Source organism: Globicephala melas, chromosome 2 (genome assembly GCF_963455315.2).
Source record: "Globicephala melas chromosome 2, mGloMel1.2, whole genome shotgun sequence".
NCBI classification, from domain to species: Eukaryota; Metazoa; Chordata; class Mammalia; order Artiodactyla; family Delphinidae; genus Globicephala; species Globicephala melas.
Genome location: NC_083315.2, coordinates 33,462,957 through 33,486,168, shown reverse-complemented (window position 1 = coordinate 33,486,168; position 23,212 = coordinate 33,462,957). Strand labels below are relative to the sequence as shown.

The following is a 23,212-nucleotide window of genomic DNA, read 5'->3' as shown; positions in this document are numbered from 1 at the left end:
TCTCAAATGAGAGCTTTGCCAACTGCAAAGGGCTGCACAAATGCTGGCCGTGAGCTGGGAAGCTGCAGAAGACGTAGGGCCCCTGGCCGATTGGAGTAGCAGGAACTGGGTAGGAGGGTCAAACTGAGCCACTTTTCTGCCGATACTTTTGTGGAAAAAAAAAAGGGCCACCTGCTGAGTCGACAGGTGAGCAGCTCGAGCAATTTCCTTCCGGTGTCCGGTCACAAGTTGGAATGCTGCTGCTGCAGGGCAGGAATGGGGACAAGGCGGCCTCTTGCCCACACACACCTGCAGACCACTAGTTGTGTTGAGGATTCTGAGACCCCACCCAGGTCTGGGGGGAAAGTGGTCTGGTCTCAGCAGCGGGTAGCAGCAGCCTGCGCCCTGGGCATCTGGATTCACGGTCAGGGTAGGGCCCCGTCTACACCCCTTACCTTTCAGTTTGAGGCCCTTGTCTGCTCCGAGCTTTTCCAGCACTCGAGTCCACGGGCCTCTGGAGACGTATCTTCCCTTCGATGCCATGAGAACTATGGAGCTGAGCAAGAAGGGATGGATGAGGGGACTGGACGACAAGCTGGATGCGGGGGTTCCCTGGGAGGGATGCTGGACTGTGCCTCGTGGGACTCGAGCTAGCAGTGCCCAGAGGCCCGCCAGGGACTGGGGAAAGGCAGCCCCTCCCGCGTGCCGAGCTGACCGGCTCTTTCCATGTGATGACCCACATCCTGAACGCCCTCCCACACATCTGGCTGCGGTTGGTGCCTGTGGCCTTCTCTGCGCCTGCTCTCAGCTCCCTGCTGCTCCCTGTCTGTCCCCACAGAGGACAGAGCAGGTACGCAGAGCACCCCATCTGGGGGCCAGCACCTACGACAGGGCCGGGCACACAAACGACCGCGGCACGCATCTCTTCACTTAAATATGCAAACCCTGTTTGCGCAGGACAAGATGGAGACGTGGTGCTGGGAGAAGCCAGAGTGGGGAGTCACCCTGTGCTCGGAGGAGGATTAACGCCTTAGGTTCACACCCACCCTCTCCGCTCAGGCAGGACGGTGTTACCGTTCCATTTTACAGAGGGGGTGAGGGAGGCAAATAGTTACCAAGTATCTGAGAGGACCTGCCAAAGGGGAAGCCGTGCCTGGTGCCTGGGCGGAGGCAGAGGCCTGGAGCAATGGGCATGCCCAGCCTGAAGGTCCTGACTTGCAAAAGCCCAGCTTGGGAGCAAAGTCTCCATTCCCCTGCCCTGGTTGCATTCAGGCCAAAGTGCTGGGAAAACAGCCGCCGTCGTGGTGGCAGACTCAGCCTGCTGGACCAGACGGCAGGAAGTGCACACCTCCCCCAGGAATAGAAACAGGGGCAGAGGCCCGACTGGGGCTTCTAGTTTGCAGCTCAGAGGAATCCTGTAACCACAGACCACAGTCCAGACATGGAAGAACTGTATAGGATTCTGGAAGCTGTTGTCACCCGCATTTGGGTCCCATTGGGAGCAGAAGGCAAGCTCTTAAAAGGCAAAGAGCTTGGGTGCAGTAGGAACAGAGGGGAAGCGAGCTGGGGACTGCATCTGGCTCTTCAGGGAAGCAGAGGGATTTGTGCCTGTTAAGGAGACGGGGAGCATCGCAAACACATCCTCAACTTTGGATTCAGGCTCTGTTCCCGTTCAGGAGAAAAGCTAACATCCCTTTGGCTCAGTTGAGCCTTCTTGCTGGGCTGGACTCAAACAAAGGTCATGCCCTCCAGACGGGGCTCCCAGGGGCAGGACAGGGAGACAGAGCTTCTCGTGCGCCCAGCCTCCTGACAGCACCCAGAAGCTGCCTGCACACTTCAGGTGTCCCTGTCTGTCTCGTATGGGCATCTCATGCCCTCCAAGCCCCTGATCTGTCAGCACGGAGGTCCCCACGGGGTGGCTGGGCAGAGACAGCCCCTGGGAACCATCCCTGAAGGTTTGGGTGCGAGCAGTGGCAAGGCTGGCCCTGTGGAGGGGGTGGAAGGGGGGGGCGGCCTGGCTTGGGCCTGCGGTGACAGTGGGGCAGGACCTGCCTTGCCCCATCTACTGCCGCTTTCCCGGAGGTCAGAGCGGGGTCTGGTGGTGCCCAATTCCTATCTGGGTACCCAGTGCCAACCCAGGGCACGGCTCACACCAGGTACTTGGCAAGGTGCACCAGGGCCGCAGCACGGGCTGAAAGCAGCCCTGCATGGGGTAGTCCCACGCCTCTCACCCCTGCTTCTAAGCAGAGCAGCTCCGCATTTCAGTTTCTGATTCCAGGCTTCTGCATCCTGTTTCATTTCCAGAAAAAGTCCTTTGGCCCCAAAAGGCATGAAAACTAAAAATCTCTAAATGATCATGTATTTCCCCAAACTGGCAAATCTGGTCCTTAAGAATCTGCACGTGAAAATGTCAGGCTAAAGAAGCTTGTGATGGGGGAAGAGAGTGGAGACAAAAGGGCGTTAAGCAGAACCCCATTCTTTGGAATCTCACCTAAGAGTCTAGTTCACGTCATGCCCATCGTGCGGCATCTCGGAAGTAGTTCATTTGTTTTCGTCAATAAATATTTACCAAGCACCTCCTATATGACAGGTACCACGTTGAGCGCTTAGACTGTCTGCTATGCCAGGTTGTGGCTTTGGAGTGAATTCTCCACCCATTATACTAGGAATGTAAATAGGAGTTAGATATGGTCCCCACATCAAGAAGTCCATACCCTAGATGCGGGAGTAGATATGTCCACTGGTCCTGTGGGTACGGGGGGTAGGTAGAACTTTTTGGTTGGATTGGAAGAGACCTCACCAAAGAGGTGATATGTGAGTTAGATTTGGAAGGTGGAAGGGGAATTACCAAAGATTTCTAGGAAGGACAGGAGGTACGTGTATTTAAGAAGCTCAACCCCCCAGTATGGTGGGTGGATTCGCGAGGGGGAGGCTGGACAAGGGAGCCTGCTGGGTGACTGCCGACAGTGTGGGTGGCAGACAGGGAGGCCCCAGACAGAGCAGCGATGCAGAGGATGCCGCAGGATACCTAGCAGGAGAGCAGCGATGCAGGTAGGGTTGACAGGATGTGGTTATGGGGCGTGGTGGTGGTGAAACAGAAGAAAGACAAGAGCCCCAGCGCGATGCCCAGACTCTCATCTAGCTGCCCGGATGGAAGATGATGGTTTCACCAAAACGTGGAAAAGGGGAGTGAGAAGAAAAGAAATGATGAGAATTCAGTTCCATAGCAGACATCCAGGTGGCATGGTCCAAGTTGCAGTTGGATTAAAAGTATCTGGTGTTTCAGAGGGAGGTCTGGGCTGGAGATTCCCAAAAGCCACCAGCATTTGGATCATACTGAAAGTATGGGAGGGGATGAGCTCATGCCGCAAGGGTGGGTCATGATGGGGGCACAGGGCCAGGGCAGGCTTCCCATTTGTAGCTGGGTAGACCGTCCGCCTCAGCCTGACCTACATTCACCGTGGCCCTGGCTCCAAAGGGAGAGGCCCCAGGCAGGGAAGCTTCCCAGCCAGCACCCATGATGTGTGGGCAGACCGTGGACACTCCCCAAGCCTTCTCAGACCGGACTGTGCTGAAGGTCTCAGGGACAGGGAGGGGGACTTGGGCGGGGGTCTGCGGCGCCACTGGCTGGTGCCCGGAGCAGAGGCGCACACTCACTTGTCGGGGATGGCCAGCACGTAATTGAAGAGCTGCCACGGGATGCCCTGCAGGATGGCGGTCCTGAAGCGGGCTTGGCTCACCACGCGCCCTTGTCTCCCGTCCATTACCACCACCTGGATGCCGTCCTCCGAGCTCGGGTACTTCTTCCCATCCACCTGCAGACAACAAGCAGCGCACAGTGTGATGCAGGGGGTCCCAAAGGCAGCAGAGCCCCGAGGTTCTCCTGCCCCGGGGGGTTCCCACGCAGACTCTGAAGACAGAGGTCACCGGTGCGGCCCTTCAAAGCATAAAACTCACTTCAGTCGGTTCTTTGCAAACCTCTGTAGTGGACTGAATGACGGCCTCCCCCAAAGATATGTCTACTGCAACCTGTGAAAGTGACCTTATTTGGAACTAGGGCCTTTGCAGGGGTAATTAAGTTAAGGATCTTGAGATGAGGTCATCCTGGATTTCAGATGGGCCCTAAATCCAGTGGCAGATGTCCTTATAAGGACTACAGGCAGAGGGAGGTGTAAGGCTCTGACACATGGGGGAGAGACCATGTGAGACAGAGGCAGAGGTTGGAGGGACGCGCTACAGCCAAGGAACATCCAGGGCTGCCGGCAGCACCAGAGGCTAGAAGAGGCCTGGAACGGACCCTCCCTCAGAGCCTCCAGGGGGAACCAACCCTGCCAGCACCTTGACTTGGGACTTCTGGCTTGTGAACCGCGAGAGGATAAGTTTCTGTTGTTTTAAGCCACCGGGTTTGCGGTCCTTTGTGGGCAGGGGTGAGGGTTGCTTACTTCGATGTAGGCAAAGTCGTTCATTAGGTGGAAGAAGCGCTGCTTGGCACTTTCCATCTTCACCTCCAGGAAGTGGTCCTTGGTCGTCTGCAAAGTAAACAAAACCCAGTGTGGCCGTCAGGTTTGTGGAGTCAAGTGTACGGCCCGATGGGTGGTCTTCCCCCTCACTGCCCCCGACCCCCGGTCACGGGAGACGGTCTAAGGAGCGGAGCAGATGTCTGGAGAGGACGCTGATGGGGTCTGGGCCCCCTCGGAGGGCCCGGGCTCGCTGTCGGCCACTCACCAGCTGAGAAGCAAAGAGCTTCTTGGGCATCGGCACGTCCACGACGGCCCTCTCCGCGAACTTGGGGTAGGCTGTGGCCGCGCAGTTGCTGACGCCGGCGTTCTTTGGAAGCAGAGCTTTAATCTTTATTCTCTCACAGCCTTTCACAGAGCAGAAGGCGAACTTCTCCCTCTCGTTCTGAGCTTTCAGCTTCAGGAAAAGCAGCCTGTGCACAGGAGCAGAGCGGGCGGTTCCCTTCGGTGTCCACACCCCCCTCCCCCACCCCTCCTCCCCCAAAGGCATTTACCCAGAACTACGTGCTGGCCACAGTGATTACAGCCGGTGGGCCCTACAAAATGGATGGGTCTACCGCAAGGTTTTTTGGGGTTTGTTTTTAATTTTATTTATTTTTGGCTGCGTTGGGTCTTCGTTGCTGCGCGGGGGCTTTCTCTAGTTGCGGCGAGCGGGGGCTACTCTTTATTGCGGAGCACGGGCTCTAGGCACGCGGGTTTCAGTAGTTGCAGAACGCGGGCTCGGTAGTTGTGGTTCGTGGGCTTTAGGGCCCAGGCTCAGTAGTTGTGGCTCACGGGCTTAGTTACTCTGCGGCATGTGGGATCTTCCCGGACCAGGGCTCGAACCCGTGTCCCCTGCATTGGCAGGTGGATTCTTAACCATTACGCTACCTGGGAAGTCCTACCACAAGGTTTTATGTGGCTGGAGAAATTAAAAACAAATGCATTGAAGAAAAAGCTAACACTGACACTTCATTTTCTGAGCACGTACTCTATGCCATGCTATGCACATGCCGTAAACTGACATATTATCTCATTTAATCCTCAGACAATCCAGTCCAGCAAGCACTGTTATCATCCCAATTTCTCAGATCCCAATGGCTCAGAGAAGTGAAGTGACTTGCCAGGACCACACAGCACAAAGGGGACAGAGCTGGGATTTTCCATCCCAACCCTGTGCCTGGTGAGGAAAATGCTCACCAAGGGAACGTGTGTGAATGTGAGGAGAAAGTGGGAAGCAGAACTGGGCGGGCCATCTGGTCCCTAGGGCTTGGCTGTTTCCAGCACAGGAGCCCAGGAAGCCCAGCTGGGATGACTTCCTGAAGATGCCCTGCTTCCCTCTCAGGAACACCTCCACTTTGTTTGAGTTCACTCGAGTGGCTTTACGTTTCTTGACATCAAGCAACCCCTGAATAGAATATAGTGTTCATGTGGAAGAACTGCTGGGGGATCTCTCGCCCCGGCTGAGAACAGAGCTTCTTCCTCTGCATTCCATGCTCTGCATGGGGCGGGGGAAGCTTTGAGCTGCTTAGGAGGAAGCCCGTTCAGTGGTGCCTGTCATCATTTCTCCACCAGAGGCTCCCACACAAGGTCAGAAACCACCCCAGGGGACAAGGTCATGAGCAAAATCCCAGAAAGAGACCCAGAGACTCTGTTCCTAGGGCTTCTGCACAAGACTATCAGTACTCAGGTTTCCCCGCTGTCATGGTATATCAAATTATCCAAACTGGAGGGCACTAGAAGACCATCTAGCTCCCGCTCCTTATTTTCCAGACAGCAGCTGCCCTCTCTAGTCCTCACCTTCGACGTGGATGTGTCCTAGTCAGCTGGCCTGGGAAGCCCTGGCGTCAGTAAGCCTGGGCTCAAATCCTGGCTGTGACGAGGTAGTATTTCAGAGCAGCCCTACTGATGGCCGTGCACCTGAATACCACGCTTATGTATAGCTTAGCAATACCTCGCTTAGGGGGCATCTGGCAAACTCCAGGACACGGATGAAATCACCCGAGTGGTTTTTTTTTTTAACCTCGAAGGATTTACAGAGGTGACTCAGGGTGTGAAATATATTTCACACTTCGGGACCCCTTCACTTGTAGCCTACTTACTTTTTATTTTACCCCCAATTATAACAAGTGTCCTAGGCCATAGCAGAATAGAAGGTAGCCATTGAAAGCAGGTGCTCTGAACGTGAGTAAGAAAGAGCAACACATCTGTAAGGCAGAAAGATCATGAAAACAGCCCAAGAATTCACAAAGCCCAAGACTCTGGGCTCTTGCACAGGCAACAGACATCCCGTAACCCAGCCCACAGTCCCTAAGGCTACCATTGAATTAAAGCGCAGCATAATAATCAACAGGTATGCTTAACTAAGCTACCAACAAAACGGTTGAATTAAGCAGCAAAATCTGCTTAAAGGGGAAAAATCGCAAATTTTTAAATGTGTTGATCAAAAAGGTTCAACTCGTTCAGTGGCCGTTTCCGTTTGAAAAATTCACACCTTTGCAACATCCCAATTCTCACGATCCTATCGATAAAAGAAGAAATCGTGCACAGGTGGTGCTATGAAGACTTTCACCTTATTACCATTTTTAAAATCATAATATGGATCGTTTCTGCTGTTGTATGAAGGATATTTAATTCCCCCTCTGGTTTTCACATGGAAGGGTTTTTCTAAACACTCCTGGCCCCGGCCCATCCCCTCACTGATGTCTTCCCGGGGGAAGTGGAGTGACTCGTGTGGTTGCTGGATGGGGGTACATAGGTCAGCCCGTAGAGAGGCGGACTCCGGTCTGCTCCCCCTGCACCCTAAGTTTTGGGAGTTGGGCGCTGAGTGGGGAGGACCCCGGTTGCTCGGGGCTGCCTGGGACTGGGTAGGTGCACTCGGGGACAGCATTGGGAAGATCTGTTCCCCAGCAGCTCCATCATCAGTAGGACAGACAGTTCCTTCCTCACCTGCTGTCATGCCTGCTCCACCACTGGCTTAGAACTAACGTGGGAAAAGGGGTGCTGCTTGCTGCTTCCCCAACCCCAACATTATTCTTTTTTTATTTTATTTTTTTTGCGGTATGCAGGCCTCTCACTGCTGTGGCCTCTCCCGTTGCGGAGCACAGGCTCCGGACTCACAGGCTCAGCGGCCATGGCTCACGGGCCCAGCCGCTGCGCGGCATGTGGGATCCTCCCGGACGGGGGCACGAGCCCGCGTCCCCTGCATCGTCAGGCGGACTCTCAAACACTGCGCCACCAGGGAAGCCCCCCAACATTTTTACTTACGCTTCTGACTTTCAAATTTGAATTTTCCTTTAATCAAACCGAGAAAGCCCTACCTTTATAGATATGTCTAAGCATCTTCTATCTGTCTCATTACCCTTGATTTCACTACAAGAATGGAAAAAATGGCCATAAAACAGCCCTTTACCCTTAGTCCCCGGAGGGCTGGCTAGCGACAGCTTCACCGCTTTGGAGACGTGCTGGCATTCTGCAGATGTCAGAATACTCTCTTTTCAGGGGAGGCGACCAAATGGCTCACTGTCTCTGGGGACAGTACTCTGCCCCCATTAGATCCCTGCTGAATAGAACCTAGTGCAGTTCAGCAAAAGGGGGAGGATTTTGGTTACGGATAGGTGTGAGCTCAAAACTAGCCGCGCCAAGTTTGTGCGGTGTCCCTGGAGCAAGGCATTCCTATTTGTCCTGTCCCTTCTTTGACCATCTCTATTTTTTTTTTTTTTTTATTTTGGCCGCACTGCGCGGCACGCGGGATCCCCAACCAGGGCTCAAACCTGTGCCCCCTGCAGTGGAGGCGGGGAGTCTCAACCACTGGGCCGCCGGGGAAGTCCCTGCCCATCCCTAAATTAGGGATACTATCATCTGCTCCGACTGAGTTGTATGGAATTGAGGTCCTGTACCACATTTTCTCAGTTCTAAGATTCACTGCTTTCACTTTTTTCCCCCCTGAAACAGGTATATGCACTACAATCCATGTGTATATTAATAGAGCGCTTACTTTGCTCCCAAAGCGTCACAGCTTTAAAAATGTCACTGGTGGATGACACAAGCTGTCTGAGAATAGAAGTGCCTAGGAAAGGATCCTACGTTAACCGGCACCCACGGCACGGCAGGTCTGAGGATTATTGGAAAGGCCGGGGGACAGCATGAGAATGACCACTTTCCTGCAGCCAGGAGGGGGGTCCTCACCCAGAGTCGTCGTCCCAGTAATAGTGGTTCTTGCCAGGGTAGCTCTGCTCCACTTTGTCCATCTGCAACGTCCTCACGAAGATGCCCGTCTTGGACGTTTGCTTCAGCAGGCGATTGTGAACATCCGAGAGGATAGAAAAGGTGGTGCCCCGGGGGTAGCAGAGCCCCACTCGAATCCAGTCGCCCCTAGAATCGGAAGTGCAGTCAGGTTACAAGCGAGGATGTCCAGGCCACAGGGCCTCCCCGTGTGCCTTGGCCAGAGACCAAAGCGTTCTCCACCAAACGGCGCTTCCACTTTTCAGTGGGAACTTTTGAAAGAAGGCTTTGCTGTTGGTAATGACTGCGTCACAAAGCGTTCAAGGAGAGAGGGAGAAACGGTGACTGCAGTGAATGAGAGGGGGCGGTGGGGCGTCCCCAGGGCCTGCATTGGGTGCTCTGTGTGGATCGTTGGCTGGGGGAAAGAAAAATGAATGTTCTTTCAATAGGGCTGGAGTGGAACAGCCAGGATCTGTAAGACCTGGATTCAGCCCCTTCCCGGTCCAGCCTGACTGTGGGGCCCATTTCAGCTCTTTGGGTATCATTTTCTGCAACTGATGTCTGTCTGTCTCATGGGACTACTGTGACAAGTTAATGATGTGCATAGAAAATACATGAACGTAAATACATGAAGCTCTCTCCAGATGCCCTCAGCTTAATCCCTCTACCTCGCAGAGCCTTGTTCCCGCCCCCTTCCCCCCCCATAAAACGGTAACAAAAGCCACCAGGGGTTTTTGACCGTGTACTGAGCCCTTCGTAAAGCCAGGTCCTGGGTGAAACGCCTGCCAGACACTGTCCCACTCGATCCCCATTGCAGCTCTGCAGAGTGAGACTAACCCCATCTCCTAGATGAAGGAACTAAGGTTCCCAGGGGTGAGACGCCCTGCCCGGCGTCACCCACGCCCAGAACGGGGGCTCAGCCCAGGTCTTCTGATTCTTAACCACCGAGTGATGTCACGTCTAGATCCATCCTCGTGCAGGGATGACGTGGGCGAGCCTGAGGGTCTGTGAGCAGGAAGCCCGGGGCTTTGCAACGAGGCACCGTTATCACTGCTGCTTTGAGCTCAGCCAGAGCAGCTGTCCCCATGTCACACTGCTCCCGGCCAGGCACCCACTCACTTGTTGAAGTTGATGAGCCAGATTGTGAGCTCGGCAGGGGCCGTCTGGTCCCAGTGGATGGTGTAGCCCTTCCGCAGGGTGATGACGGGCTGGTACTGCTGGTAGTGGGTGCTCCTGGTCAGAGCCCCCTCCAGGTAGAGAGGGTGGCTGGGGAAGTCATTCTTGATGATCTTCATTCGCAGATTACTGGTCTTGTAGGCCTGAATGTACATCTTTTAAAGCCCAGAGAGGAAACACACAATGAGGCAATGACAAGGGATTATTCCAAGAGCATCTGGTTAGCATCTGACTACAGACTACGCTTGCAAAAGGACTTTCTCTTCACAGAGCCCTTTTTAGAAAGCTTGAATGAAAGAAGGCCAAATAAGGGGGCATCCCTTTCTGCTGGTGAATGCGGCCTGAGCCGTACTGTGCAATCCAGCTAACGCTTTCTGTACATCTTCAAAAAAAGTGTAGAGGAGAGACCAGTGGCAACTTGAGGGGAGTCTGCTTAACAGTCAGCGAATTTTGGAAAAGGAGGGGTATCAGGAAAGAGGAGGAAGGGAGAGAGTTTTATGACACTTCTGCTGCAAATGCAACTCCCCTTTAACCGGCTGCTGTCCTGTCTGTATTTGAGAAAGAGCCTGATGTGTTGCCTACTTCTCCCTCTGATTCTCAGTGTCTGGCCCGTGTGGCCAGACCATGTGGCTATCAGTGCACATCGGGGGAATGAATGGCATCTCTTTTCAGAGACAAATATGAAAGCAAGACTGTCAGCCACTGAGTCCAAGGGACGAAACAAAAGAGCCTGGATGATTTGGGCCACCCTTGGTTTAAAAGACTGTGTCCTGATAGAGAACAGACCTGTGGTTGCCAAGGGGAAGGGAGGGAGGGAGAGGGATGGACTGGGAGTTTGGGGTTGGCAGACGCAAACTATTATATTTAGAATAGATAAACAACAAGGTCCTACTCTATAGCACAGGGAACTATAGTCAATATCCTGGGATAAACCATAATGGAAAAGAATATAAAAAAAGAATGTCTATATGTGTATAACTGGGTCACTTTGCTGTACAGCAGAGATTGGCACAGCATTGGAAATCAACTCTACTTCAATAAAACATTCGTTAAAATAAATAAAACACTGTGTCCTGTTTTAGGACCTGTCCCATTTCATCGGGTGACATCCCCGTAGCTGTGGCCAGGAGAGACCATCGCATCAAGATGCAATAATGTTGTGCCTTTGGAAAGAAGGGGTTATCTTCCCCTCTAGTTGTATCACATATAAAATGGGAAGAGAAACTTCAACCCTGCCCTAGTATGGCGGTGTCATGGGTATAAGAATTTAAAGGTATAGTAAAGCCTTTTGTAAGCTGCAAAGTGGAGGGAGGAGATAATTAATAATAATTCACCAGTAGCCAGGTATGGTAACCTGCAAGCTCTAACTAACAATCAGCCCTTTTCGGCAGAAAATCAGCAATGTATCAGAAAGAAAGGGTGGGAGGGAAGCTCAGGATCAAGGCTCCACATGGGATGTCTCGCCCTCGAATCAGGGATGCTATAAGGCCCGCAGTGTGCCTGCAAGCCTTAAGGGTTTGGTCAGCCTTTAGTTATTCAGGTCATGACCCCAATCTGTCAGCTCCCTCTGACTCTACTTCCCTTCTTATCTGCCCTAGACCATCAGGTCAACCACTCGCTCCCGTAGCATCAAATCCCTTGCCCTGCCCACCCGTGCAGCAGATGCCTCGGCCTGGATCATTCCACGGGTCCGCCTCCTCTGCAGGGCTCTGGAGCAGGGCTGAGAAAGTCCTGCAGCCAGGAGGAACGGTGCCCCTTCCATGCTCCGTGTACAGTCTCCACTGGGTTTGCAGCACCACCTGGCACTCCTTCCGCACGCCTCTGTCAGCATCTTCCAGTCTCCACGGCACCTCTTCCCAACCTGATCACTCTCTGCGGGCCACCCAGCTCAGGCCCACTCTCTGCCCTCTCACTGCATGACCTCCCCTTCTACTGTGGAAAGAAATACGCTGGACCTCCCTGCCCCGGACCCCTGCCTTCCTCTGTGCCCCCCTCCCGCTACCAATCTCTCCCGCCTCCACTGGCACCCGCTCCCAGCACGGCCCCGCCTCCAGGGGCCCACCTTGCCCCCCATGGCCCTTCCCCTTCGCTGGCACTAGCCCCCTGCCCCATCCCTCCCCAGACCCGAAATCACTTTTAGCTCTTTTCTCTTTCTGGGGGGGGGGGCTGTGCCTCAGGGCTTGTGGGATTTCAGTTCCCTGAGGGATCGAACCCAGGTCCCCTGCAGTGAAAGCATGGAGTCTCGACCACTGGCCCACCAGGGAAGTCCACCTTTCTCTCTTTGCTAATGCCCGGGATGCTGCTGCCCACAGCGGTGAGAGGAATGCCTGCCTGCGGGACGGTTGTGAGGATTCCTCATTCCTACGTTTCCCTGCCCCTTGGGGGGTCACTGGGCTCATGCGCTTCCCTCCTGATCTGACAGCTCTTCGTTTCCTCGGGGGCTCTCTCCCCTTGCGCATCTAGTCCTCAGCTCTCCTTCCACATGACACCAGTAACAATACTACAGTAACTCATGTTTTCACATTCCAGGCACTGACTCAGCCCGCTGTCCCATGTGGCCACTGAGCACTGCAAATGTGGCCGGTGTGGCTGAGGACCCCAACTTTCAATCTCATTTTAATTAACTTTAATTTCCAACCAAAAGTGGGGTAAAATAGTTTTCCAGCTAAATAGTTAAACATAGCTTTATTGTTTTGGTAGGACTAGCTTTTACTTTAATTGTAGAAAATTCGAATCCAAACTGACTGGGCTATAAGTATAAAATATGCAGGGAGTTTCGAAGACTTAGAACAGGAAAAACATATGAATGTAAGGTGCCTCATTAATGATTTTTTTATACTGATTACATGTTAAGATGATAGTATTTTGAATATATTGAGTTTAACAAAGTATATTATTAAAATCGATTTCAGCCATTTCTTTTGCCTTTTCCACGTGGCTACTAGAACATTTAAGATCACCCGGACGGCTTGCACTGCATTTCTGGTGGAGAGGGCTGGTAAAGCACTCTATGTGCTCATTAAAAGGGTTCAACTATTATCCTGATTTTACAGATGAGGAACTTGACACTCCAAGAATTTAGGTGACTTGCCCAAGGTCACACAGTTACTAGGTGCCGAAGTCTGACTTCTTTTTCTAAGCATGCTGCTTACGAAGTGTTTTCACTTGGACTTTTTGAAAATCCTACTGGGTTACCAGAAAAAAAAGAAAGAAAGAAGAATGAAGAAGAAACCTATGTCCCTTTGTGGCCTGGCACAGAGGCAGGCACGCAGTAGGCTCTCGCTCAATGCTTGTCCCGTGAGTGAGCGACTGGTGACACTGAGGGCGTGCGCCCTGCATCCCCACCTGTGCGTAGCGCCCGCTGCAGATGGTGCCTCTCCAGTCCGGAACGTTGATGCAGTCTGGGTGCCGGACCAGCCAGTTGTCGTCCTTGGTGAGGTAGGACCCAGGGTACTCGGACACGGAGCCATCCACGTCATGGAACACCGACGTCTTGTCCCCGTCCATATCCAGCTGGTTGAACCAAGGCCCAGGCTCTCCGAAGAACACTCTGGAAGTAATCTAAACACAGCCCAGGAATGTGAGGCTGGACCAGAAGGTGAAGGGAAGCAGCAGCTGTCGTCAGGCCAGGGCGAAGTTTCCGATTTCCAGACGTTACAAACCAGCCAAACCAAAGATGCTCTGGGGCAGCACAGGAAAGCGCATGGCTGACCTCTCGGATGGAGCCAGAGACACAGCCAAACGTTCACTGTGCCTCAGCTCTCAGACCCAGCACGTTATTCTGGCCTCTGCTCGCTGGAGGGTTGGCTGCTGTGTGTGACCCTGGAGAGAGCTCTAATACGTGGCTCAAAACACTGCAGGGATGGGGAGGCAGGCACAGGAGTGTGTGCGTGTGAGAGTGTGTGTGCGCGCCTGAGTGGGTGTGAGTGTGAGTGAATGTATGTGCGTGAGTGTGTGCGTGTGTGCGCACGCGTGTGGGTGTGAGTGAATGTGAGTGTGTGTGTGTATGTGGAGAGGGAATGAGGCTGAGTGGCAGTGAATGTATGAGAAAGTACATATACATGTATAATAAACGCACACACACACGACGCATGGCTATGCGGGAGAGAGAACGTGTGTGAGAGTGTGCGGCGTGTTTCAGGAGGTCAGTCTTTCAACATGAGCCCTTGGAGATTTCCATGACTGACCTCTTTCAGGCCCTCGGTGGCCTGAGTAAGGAAATTCAGTAACTTGAGTTTCACATCTTTTCGCTCAGGCTGCCAGGAACTGGGCAGACAGGCAGAGGGCAGGAGCAGAGGGCTGGAGGAGGAATGGAGGTCTGGGCAAGCTGTAACCCAGAGAAAAGGCACAGGAGCCCCGGACCTGCCTCGTCTCAAAGCGCAGCCCTTTGTCCTGACCTCCTCACCCCCGGCTCCTAACTTGCTGGCTGCCTAGGGCTAGGAGGGCCCTGTTTCTGTTCCACTCTCCGGGAGAAATTAAACAGAGCATCTTCAGCAACGATTCCTTTGGGAATTGCTGGGGGGGTTTTTTGTTTGTTTGTTTTTTTCTTGTTTTTTTTTTAGATGAATGGTGCTAACTGAAGTGGCCCGGTCACCAGACTCGGTAGGTTGAACCCAAGAGCCTTGGAGGACCAGAGCCTCAGAACCTTGAGGGCAGTGGAAAGTTCCTTCTGAGGCTTGGGTGGGTTCTGAGAAGGGTGAGGGCAAGGGGGCATTTACCCAGACTTGACCTGTGGGGCAAACTACACTTGTACTTTTCCAGTTTGGATGCAGACAGACCTGGGACGTGGCCCAGCCTGCTTGGAGAGGAATGTTCAACCCCTGCGGTGGTGGCAACGGCTCAAACTCCAGGCCCCGCAGGGACTTGTGCATCACCGCCCGAGGTCTGGGTTTGCCGGGAGCTCACCCCGGTGCCTCGAGGACTCACCGGGACGTCCTCAAAGGCAATGCCGGTTACGTTGTTATGGGGGCAGCTCTGCCAGGCATTGTTCAGGCGGAAGGCCAGGGCGCTGGTGTGCCGGCCCTCCAGGGCTGCAAACTTGCGGAAAGTGCAGTTCTGGATGTTGATGGGGCCGTCGTAGAACTGAATTCCTCGGATCGGGAAATTCCTATGGAGTTAAGCAAGCCAGATGTCAGGCTGATTGCCATGCTGTGCCGCAACACTGTTCACACCCTCCGAGGTGGATGGTAAGAGACCTTCTGGGTAAACCATTCCTGATTCCCATCCCCCAAACTCCCCCTCTAACAGAACATTATTGAGGCATTAATTAATTCACTGAGAGAGCATTTATGGACACAGTAAATGTCAATAAATGATTACTGGATGAATTATTAGATGGATGGATGGATGGATGGAGAGATGGATGTCTAGCTGCTGGCTTGGGGTTTGAGAGACGGTCCTCTACACAAACATTTCCCCAGGGCTTCCCTGGTGGCGCAGTGGTTGAGAGTCCGCCTGCTGATGCAGGGGACGTGGGTTCGTGCCCCGGTCTGGGAAGATCCCACATGCCGCGGAGCAGATGGGCCCGTGAGGCATGGCCGCTGAGCCTGCGCGTCCGGAGCCTGTGCTCCGCAATGGGAGAGGCCACAACAGTGAGAGGCCCGCGTACCGCAAAAAAAACAAAAAACAAACATTTCCCCACATATTCCCATCCTATGAAGAGGCATTGGATAAATAAATATTACCGGAGAGAGCCAGTATCGTGTCCCTTGGGAGAGTAGAGCCATTACTCATTATCGCCTTGGTCTCAGTTGCTATAACAATTTAATTAGATTAAGACCCAGATGAGCTTTCTCTCTGTGAGTAAGCCTTTCGATGGGCAGTACGCTGGGTTTGGGAAACTAGGGAGAGGAAGGACACAGAATGGAAGGTGATAATGAAACAGAAAAATAGCTGCATGGTGATGTTTCAAGCATCCCTAGAAGGGAGGGCAGGCCCCCTTGGGAGGGCAAGACTGTGAACTGCCAGGGGACCCCTAGAAGGGCCTGATACCCCAGAGGCAGGGAAAGCTGGAGGAAGAGGCAAAAGGCCTGGAGCTGGAGCTATAGGAGGGGCTGGAGGAGAACTGGGGACTTGGAAATTCTGCCTTCGGCCCAGCAAGGGGGCAGGGTGCTCGAGATGCCTCTCTCCTTTGCCACGGACTCCTGAGCAGGGCGTGGGAAACAAGGGCCTAGGAGGGGCTGGCTGGGCCGATCCTTTTTGGGCCTGGCCCCAAAGCTAGGCTTGCTCGTTCTTCAAGCCCGATGTTTATGCTTTTACTGGTATCTCTACTTCTGGGTCAGGGCCTTCTCCTTCCATGGTGAACATAAAGAAGAAAGGGCACAAAGAGGGACAAGCAGAAAAAGGCAATCTATGGGGAGAAGTCACATTCCAGCTGGTCCCTACTTCAGCGCTGAGCTCCCCTCACCAGATACGGTTCCCTGAGGAAGGGCCTCGTGCCACCAGTCTCGGCAATGTCCCTGCAGCACACGGTGTGCCAAGGGCTTCTGGTATTTCTGTATTTTTATATTTGCAATTGATGAATGTCGTCGCCTTGAATCCTGGCTCTCACGGAGTGGCGCCATGCGTTTTTCCATTTAAGGTATTTTAGGGACAGCCCGTTCTCACTGGCTCTATATTTAAACTGTGTGCTTACTCTACCCTTGGACCCCGACCCAGGCCCATACGGGATGAATCCCTCACGATCAGGACCGTGGGGTCCTGGGCTCCTGCTTACAAATGCAGTTTGAGGGACCTGCCTGAGTCTGACAGAGCTGTCAGGCCTCCATAAACAAACTCACCTCTGGAAGTCGTCAGAACGTTCTGGCCCTGGGGAGGCTGGTAACCCTCAGCAAAGAAACCCAAATATGCAAACCCAGCGTTGCTCATAAAAACGATCTGAAGGGACGGCTATACCGCTCAGGCTAGACAGGAACAAGGGCTTCTGGATTACTCATGCCAAAGGAGACTGTGGTTCTCTCTGCAAACTCTTTTCAAAGATACCCATCCCACGAGGGCTGGGAATTCAGGCCTATGTCCTACCTGTAGAGGCAGGAAGGACATATTCCTAGAGAAAGAGGGAAAAGCTCAGAGGGGCAGAAAGGGCTCATCTTAGCCCGCTGCTGCTTGTGGCTCTCTGGCTTGAATTCCTGTCTGAACAGAAACACCATCAGAAGGAGAGACTTCCTCACCACTGACCCAAGCTGCAGCTTTCCGAGGAATTAACCAAGTCCCTTTGCTCCGTTGGTGCGTCCGCTCTCCAAGTCACCCCCTCCCTCTCCAGCCACCTGCTTATCATCCAGCAGCAGAGAGCCTGTGACCCTCCAGGACAGGCACGCTCTTCTGCTGTTTAACAAACCTGACTGCTAGAAAACTCTTTCCTGCACAAAACCAATTCTAAGCCTAACACAGAGTGAGTTTCATCCTGTAGGCGCACAGCAGCCCTGAGAATGTGTGACAGCATCTCCCGGGCTGTTTCCCCACGTCTAGTCCCAGCCTCTGGTTGAAGATCCCAATCTGTGTGTGACTATCACCCTGCCACCATCAGAGGTGGATGAGATGCTCCCAGTGGGGGTGCTGTCCGAGGAGAGAGGAAGCCACGGTCGCCCATCCTGGACACTAAATTCCCGTTAACGTAGCTCAGAACAACGTTTTATGTTTTGACAGCTGTGTCTCCCTGTTGACTCATATTCGACACAGTTTTTTTGACTTCTCTCTCTGATTCTAGATTTCACCCCCCTGCTGGTTAATCTCCATTGTTTCAGTGATTTCTCTGACCAGTAGAGGACAGAGGAATTCATAGTCCACAGGTAGAAATCACATCCTAGCATCTTTCTTTCCACTGCTGTCGTTTAGGTTAAGCCACACAGAACAAAGAAGCTGCCGTGCTTGCAAACCTACTGGCCTATGGGGAGGGTCCTTCCGCTGTGGTCCAAGCCACCTGGGCCCCAGATCCTGTTGTCCATCATCTCTGTCCCCACGTTGCCACTCTCGCCAACAAACAAGCTGTTCTTGACCTCCTGCTTGGAGCCATCGTCATACGGGAAGGTCCCACCACTGTGGAGAGAAGATGTCCGGAAGGAGACGTGCAGAGACAGCAACCCACAGGGTGCCAAGGGCAGTGACTGGCTCTTACCTGGCCAGGGTCAGGCCAATGCCATTGTCTGCAAACCTGGGGACAAGAGCAGACAGTCAGTGAAGTCGTGGAGGGAAGGACTCCTCCCTGCCCTGGTGTCTTACCGTGGATCCTGTGTAGGGGAGGGGTCTTTGCATAAGCACGGGGTTTGCTCAGGGAGCAGGCTTACACGTTCTGTGTAATGGGATCGCCTAGATCCCCACCCACACAGTGTCTGACTCCAAAGAGAAAAGAGTGAACGCAGGGGCTCTCAGCGTTTGGTGCAACGTGCATTAGCAGCGTTCAGACTGGACTCCATGGGCCTCCCTCTCCAGCCCACCCCCACCTGTGATTCCAGGGCTCAGTGCGATACTGGACCAAAGGGACGTGGAAGGTCTTGCCACCCTCAGGACCAGCCCGCCCTGGGTAACGGTGGGGGTAACGGATGCAGTTGCATTGCCCGTAGCCATCCTCATTACTGTTTCAGCCACAGCAGGAAGGACCCAGATAGCTGATTTCTAACTTTCCCAGAAGTCAGGCGGACGTTGGCCCTGAGAAGTAAGTTTGCAATTACGCTGCAGCGATCTCATCAGCTCCCTTTTGCCGTTGTCCATTTTGCGGGCCAGGAGGAGCACATTTCTGGAGGAAGTCTGGCTGTGAGTGATAAGGGGTCCCACAGAATCTGAGCCGAGCCTTGGGTCTGCGCTGCCGTGGACCGTGGGTCCAGATATGGTGGCTGCCTTCACCTCCTTTGTCCCAGGGGTGAACATCCCCTCCAAGTGCCACTCTCTGCTTCCTAAACTCCGGTGGCTTCACGGCATCCAGAAACCTAAGCCCAATCCTTGCCCTCATGCTTCAGGCCCAAGTGAATGCACTTTCCCTCTGCTCCAGGGAGGGTCCCGGCCGCCTGAAGTCTCCCTAGTTCCCGGTTTGCTTCTGCGCGCCCTGTTCCCCGTCCTCCGGGACGCGTGCACTTCTCCCTGTCTGAAGCCCATCCAGTTCAAATTCACCGTTCAAGGCCCACCTTCCAGGGCCCTGTAGTTCTCTCCCAGGACTCCCTGATTTTTGTTTCCCAGGCCCCTCATGGTTTTTCCTTACCACCGCTGTCCCCCAGTGCTCTGCCCAAGGTCCTCTTATTCTGCACTGTGCCCCTGGGGACGGCATGAGGACTCACAGCCTCCACCCCTACCAGTCTGCTGGTGACTCTAAAATCAGCCGCCCTTCCCCCCTGCACTTCCAGACTTCGGTGTATTTCCACGGGGGTATCTCAAAAGCATCTCAAACTTAACACACATAAAGCAAAACAGTTACCGTCCACCCAGGCCTGTTCCCTCTCCCGAAGCGCATTTTCACCTAAGTTCTCACTGTAACTCCTTCTCCTCTGGACCACTGCCGTATTATTAGTTGTCCCTCCCACTTCTAGGAGTGCCTCCACCCACGGCGTGGTTTGCTGGAGTGACCTTCCTAAGAAACGGACACCGTGGCCAAAGGCTCAAAGCTTCTCAAGGGATCCCCATCTTCTGTCAGCCCCTGGCTGTGCCCACTCACGGGACGACAACCTCTGCACCAGCCAGATTCTGGGCTGCCTTGGAAGGAGGCTGGGGAAGGGTTAGAAGATCCACCCCCGCTGGCAGGGGAGTGCTTCACAATTTGTCTTTCGGCCGCAAGTCTGGCATCCACTCCCCTACGGGGACCTGAACTTCCAGCAATCTAGACATTCATTGGAGGCAGAACACCGCAGAGAAGTTTAGCTTTGACCCGCATCTGTTTCCTCTTTCACTCACCTCTTGCATAATTTCTCTCTCAAGTGGCCTTGGGCCTCTATTCTAGGGATGAGCAGCTCTTCTCATTGACTAGCGTCTTGGGTTGCGGGAAAGTTCTTCCTGCTACTGAGTGGAAATCTGCCCACATCTGCAACCTCTGCTCTCTAGAGCCAATCAGAGCAAGCCTGCCTCCCGTCTGATACCCTAAACGCCCTTCAGAAGCCCAGAAGAGGCTCTCTTCTTCCCTTTCCCCTCTCCCCAAAACTCTCAAAATCCTCTTCTATCCCTTCCTCTCTTCTCTGACCCCACAAAAAAACCCGCCCCGGTTTCTCTGCCAGCGACATTCCCTTTCCATCCCTGTGTGTGTCTGGCTCTCTCTGGGGTCCATCCATGGGTCAGTGTCTGTCTTGCCCAGGCCTCTGCTTTTCTGAGAAGCCTTTACACGTGTGAGCGTGTGCGTGTGCGTGTGTGTGTGTGAAATCTGTTTCTCTCCTCACACACTCTCACTTCCTCTTGCTCCTTTCACAAGCAAGTCCCCCTTCACTTCTCCTTTAACTGGTCATGATAAAATGGAGAAATACACTTATTTCCCATGTAGAGTTTCTGATTCCCGTTTTTTAACAGTAAAGGGAGTTGAGGAGAACATTTCATGCTACTCCCTTAGAGGAAGTCCCAACTCAGCTGCCGGTCCCTCCGGCTCTTGTCCAGTGTGGGCCGTGGCTCTCCATGGGGACCTTATATCAGAACTCGGGGTTCCTCGTCTTTTTCCTTTGCGCCTTGGAGTCTGACGTGCTGGTATTTGAAGTCCCAGTTCAACTATTCACCTTTCGGAAAATTCATTCAACTGAGCCTCATTGTCTAAGATGGAGATGAGGATTTATATCTCCAAGAAACATGGTGAGAAATAAATGCAACCAAGGATCCAGCACACAGTAGGTGCCTACAAAGTGCCGGTTTCCTTCCTCCTTCCTTCCTTCCTTTCGCTGACTGGTTATATGACGAGTTACGTGACTTACAGCCAAGCCCAGTGACTATTTGGGGGCAAGTCATGCCCCACAACCCTTGGCACGGTGGGCTGAAGACACATGCTGCTTCTAGGGGGTTCTCTGGGTCACTGCCCGCTGCCATTCCATGCTTCTGCCTGGGTGGGCGACCAGAAGGTCAAACATCGGTATGTCTGGACTCCTCTCTCTGTCTCGCTCGTGTCTGTCCCCTGCCCAGGGGAGGAGCATCGTCCCACGCTGTGCCAACGTCACACTCACCGGCAGCTGTCCAGCCACACGTCCCCGCCACGCAGCCAGGCCCCATGGTCCTGGTTCTTGTAGGCAGTGAAGTGCTTGATGATGGCCGGCTCCCGGGGCTTCAGCGGGTCGGCGTCCTGGTGGGGGCTGTACCTGGAACACAGCATGGGGAGGCACAGGTGGCCGTGTTGAGGGGACGCCTGAACTGACTGCCTTCTGGGCAGCGAGTTTCTCTCTGCTTATGGTGCCCGGAAGTCTCGGGCTAAACAGCAACTGACTCACACCCCCTGGGCTCTGCAGGGAACTTCCTGAGCTTGGTGCGGAAATCAGAGGTCTTTTCCCCAGGGTCCAGCCCCATGCATCCTACAGACATGTCACTGCTCTTGTTATCATCACCACTGGGGAACCGCGCCGCCCCAAGGAGGGGTCAAATCACAGAAGGAAGTTCAGACAGCCAGTCCCAAGCCTGGCATGCAATGCAGCCCTGTGGCCAGGAAGGGGAGTCTGAGGTGCCCAGCTCTCTACTCCCCTGGGGGTAACCTTGACCTGGTGCCTTTCCTGGGCTTCTACATCTTAGCCACCAAATGGAGCACTGAGCCTGGGTGCTCCTGATGTCTTCCATGTCATGTCTTCCATGGACATGATCATGTCATTGGTGTTACCCACTTTTTTTTTTTTTTTTTTTGCGGTACGCAGGCCTCTCACTGCTGCAGCCTCTCCCGTTGCGGAGCACAGGCTCCGGACGCGCAGGCTCAGCAGCCATGGCTCACGGGCCCAGCCGCTCCGCGGCATGTGGGATCTTCGCAGTCCGGGGCACGAACCCGCCTCCCCTGCACCGGCAGGCGGGCTCTCAACCACTGCGCCACCAGGGAAGTCCCCGGTGTTACCCACTTTTGACAGAGACCAAGCACTTGGTCTCCTTAAAGGGTACTGATTTTCCTAATTACCTTGAGGTTTTGACAGCATCTCTTAAAAGCAGCTCCTGGCCTTGGGCTGAGCTCCAGGTGTACTTATAGGTACAACCTGAATGTTCCTATTAAATTGATAGCGAAATTCCTCCCTTCTTTTCTCTTCACCTTTTTATCCTGGTCCAACCTGCTGGGGCCCTGGCCAGTCCTGTCAACTTATCAAAAAGCAGGTATTGGATTTTGCTGATTTTTTTAGAAACCTCTCAGAATTTCTTTTCCCATCAGCTGGTGAAGCCTCAGCCCTGACTCAGATTTGGCCCTGCTCGATGTTCACCATGGTACCCCCAGCAACGAGCTCCATGCGCAGCACACAGAACGTGCCCATAGAATTACCTGGCGGAGATAATGGAGAGGAAGGGCCGCTTGTCCTTGGCAGAGGCCTGGGTAGTTTTGACTCCGTTGTCTATGATCATGCCAGCCTGGGGAGAGGGGACATTCAGGGACACATGAGCTCGGACAGCAGATTGCAGGCATCTTCTCACACCCAGCCTCACTGCGTACTCTTGAATGCTCCAGTGAAACCAGCTTCCCTCTCAGGACGCATTAATAGAAGTAGGGGGTCTGCAACGAGGGAGGTGAAGAACCTGCATTGCTCTGCATTGCTCAAGTCAAATCTGGAATAAGGTGTCCTCTTGGAGGTGAGATGAGGACCCTGAGGTTTAGAGGGGTTAAGTATCTTGTCCAAGGCCACACAGCGAAGTCTATGCCCCAAACTCACACTGCCTTGGGCAGTTGTAAGCCCAGGCCCCAAATTGAGGATGACAGATATGATTTCTTGGGAAATGTGTCTGCAGCGATGCAAAGAAGATGCCGAACTTAAGTCCCGTCTTTACCTTGGGGCAGGGGTCTGGGAGCCTTCCCCAGTCTTGTCTTGGCTGTCGCCTGACCCAAGGAAAGAACTTCGCTTTCTTATTTGGCTCCAAAGGTGTCCACTTTGTCAGCCATGGGTGAGTGGGAGTGAGGCTGCCCAGTGAGGCCCCGTTCAGTCCACCTTCAGGGCTGGATTCCCTTGGCCTCCTAGGGAGGCTTGGACTCCTTCTTTACAGAACTGGAGGACACTGGCTATTGTGATCTTCAACTGACTCCTACTAATTAAGCAGTGGTGATGGGAGTCAAGAGAAGTGGGACTTGATTCCCGGTTGTTCTCTCATGAGCTAGGACCTTGGGTAAATCCCTTCACCTCTCGGGCCTCAGTTGCAGTCTGTGTAAGATGGGATGATAACACTGAATTCCTGCTTTGAGGACCAAATAAGAGAAGCCACGTGAAGAGTCT

At 53.6% G+C, this 23,212-nt stretch overlaps 1 protein-coding gene across 6 annotated transcripts in view; it reads right to left on the bottom strand.

Annotated features, from left to right (window-relative positions):
- The window catches only part of CEMIP (cell migration inducing hyaluronidase 1), a 163,688-nt gene that overhangs the window by 4,211 nt on the left and 136,265 nt on the right, over nucleotides 1-23,212 (bottom strand). For all 6 annotated transcript variants that reach the window (XM_060293763.1, XM_060293760.1, XM_030878467.2 and 3 more), the window contains 12 exons: nucleotides 22,273-22,358; nucleotides 20,993-21,124; nucleotides 17,989-18,024; nucleotides 17,754-17,909; nucleotides 14,802-14,982; nucleotides 13,221-13,436; nucleotides 9,819-10,030; nucleotides 8,664-8,849; nucleotides 4,705-4,909; nucleotides 4,422-4,508; nucleotides 3,637-3,794; nucleotides 435-535 (listed from right to left, as the gene is read on the bottom strand). In XM_060293763.1, coding sequence (XP_060149746.1) covers nucleotides 435-535; nucleotides 3,637-3,794; nucleotides 4,422-4,508; nucleotides 4,705-4,909; nucleotides 8,664-8,849; nucleotides 9,819-10,030; nucleotides 13,221-13,436; nucleotides 14,802-14,982; nucleotides 17,754-17,909; nucleotides 17,989-18,024; nucleotides 20,993-21,124; nucleotides 22,273-22,358 — 1,756 coding nt within the window. The remainder of the gene's footprint in view (nucleotides 1-434; nucleotides 536-3,636; nucleotides 3,795-4,421; nucleotides 4,509-4,704; nucleotides 4,910-8,663; nucleotides 8,850-9,818; nucleotides 10,031-13,220; nucleotides 13,437-14,801; nucleotides 14,983-17,753; nucleotides 17,910-17,988; nucleotides 18,025-20,992; nucleotides 21,125-22,272; nucleotides 22,359-23,212) is intronic.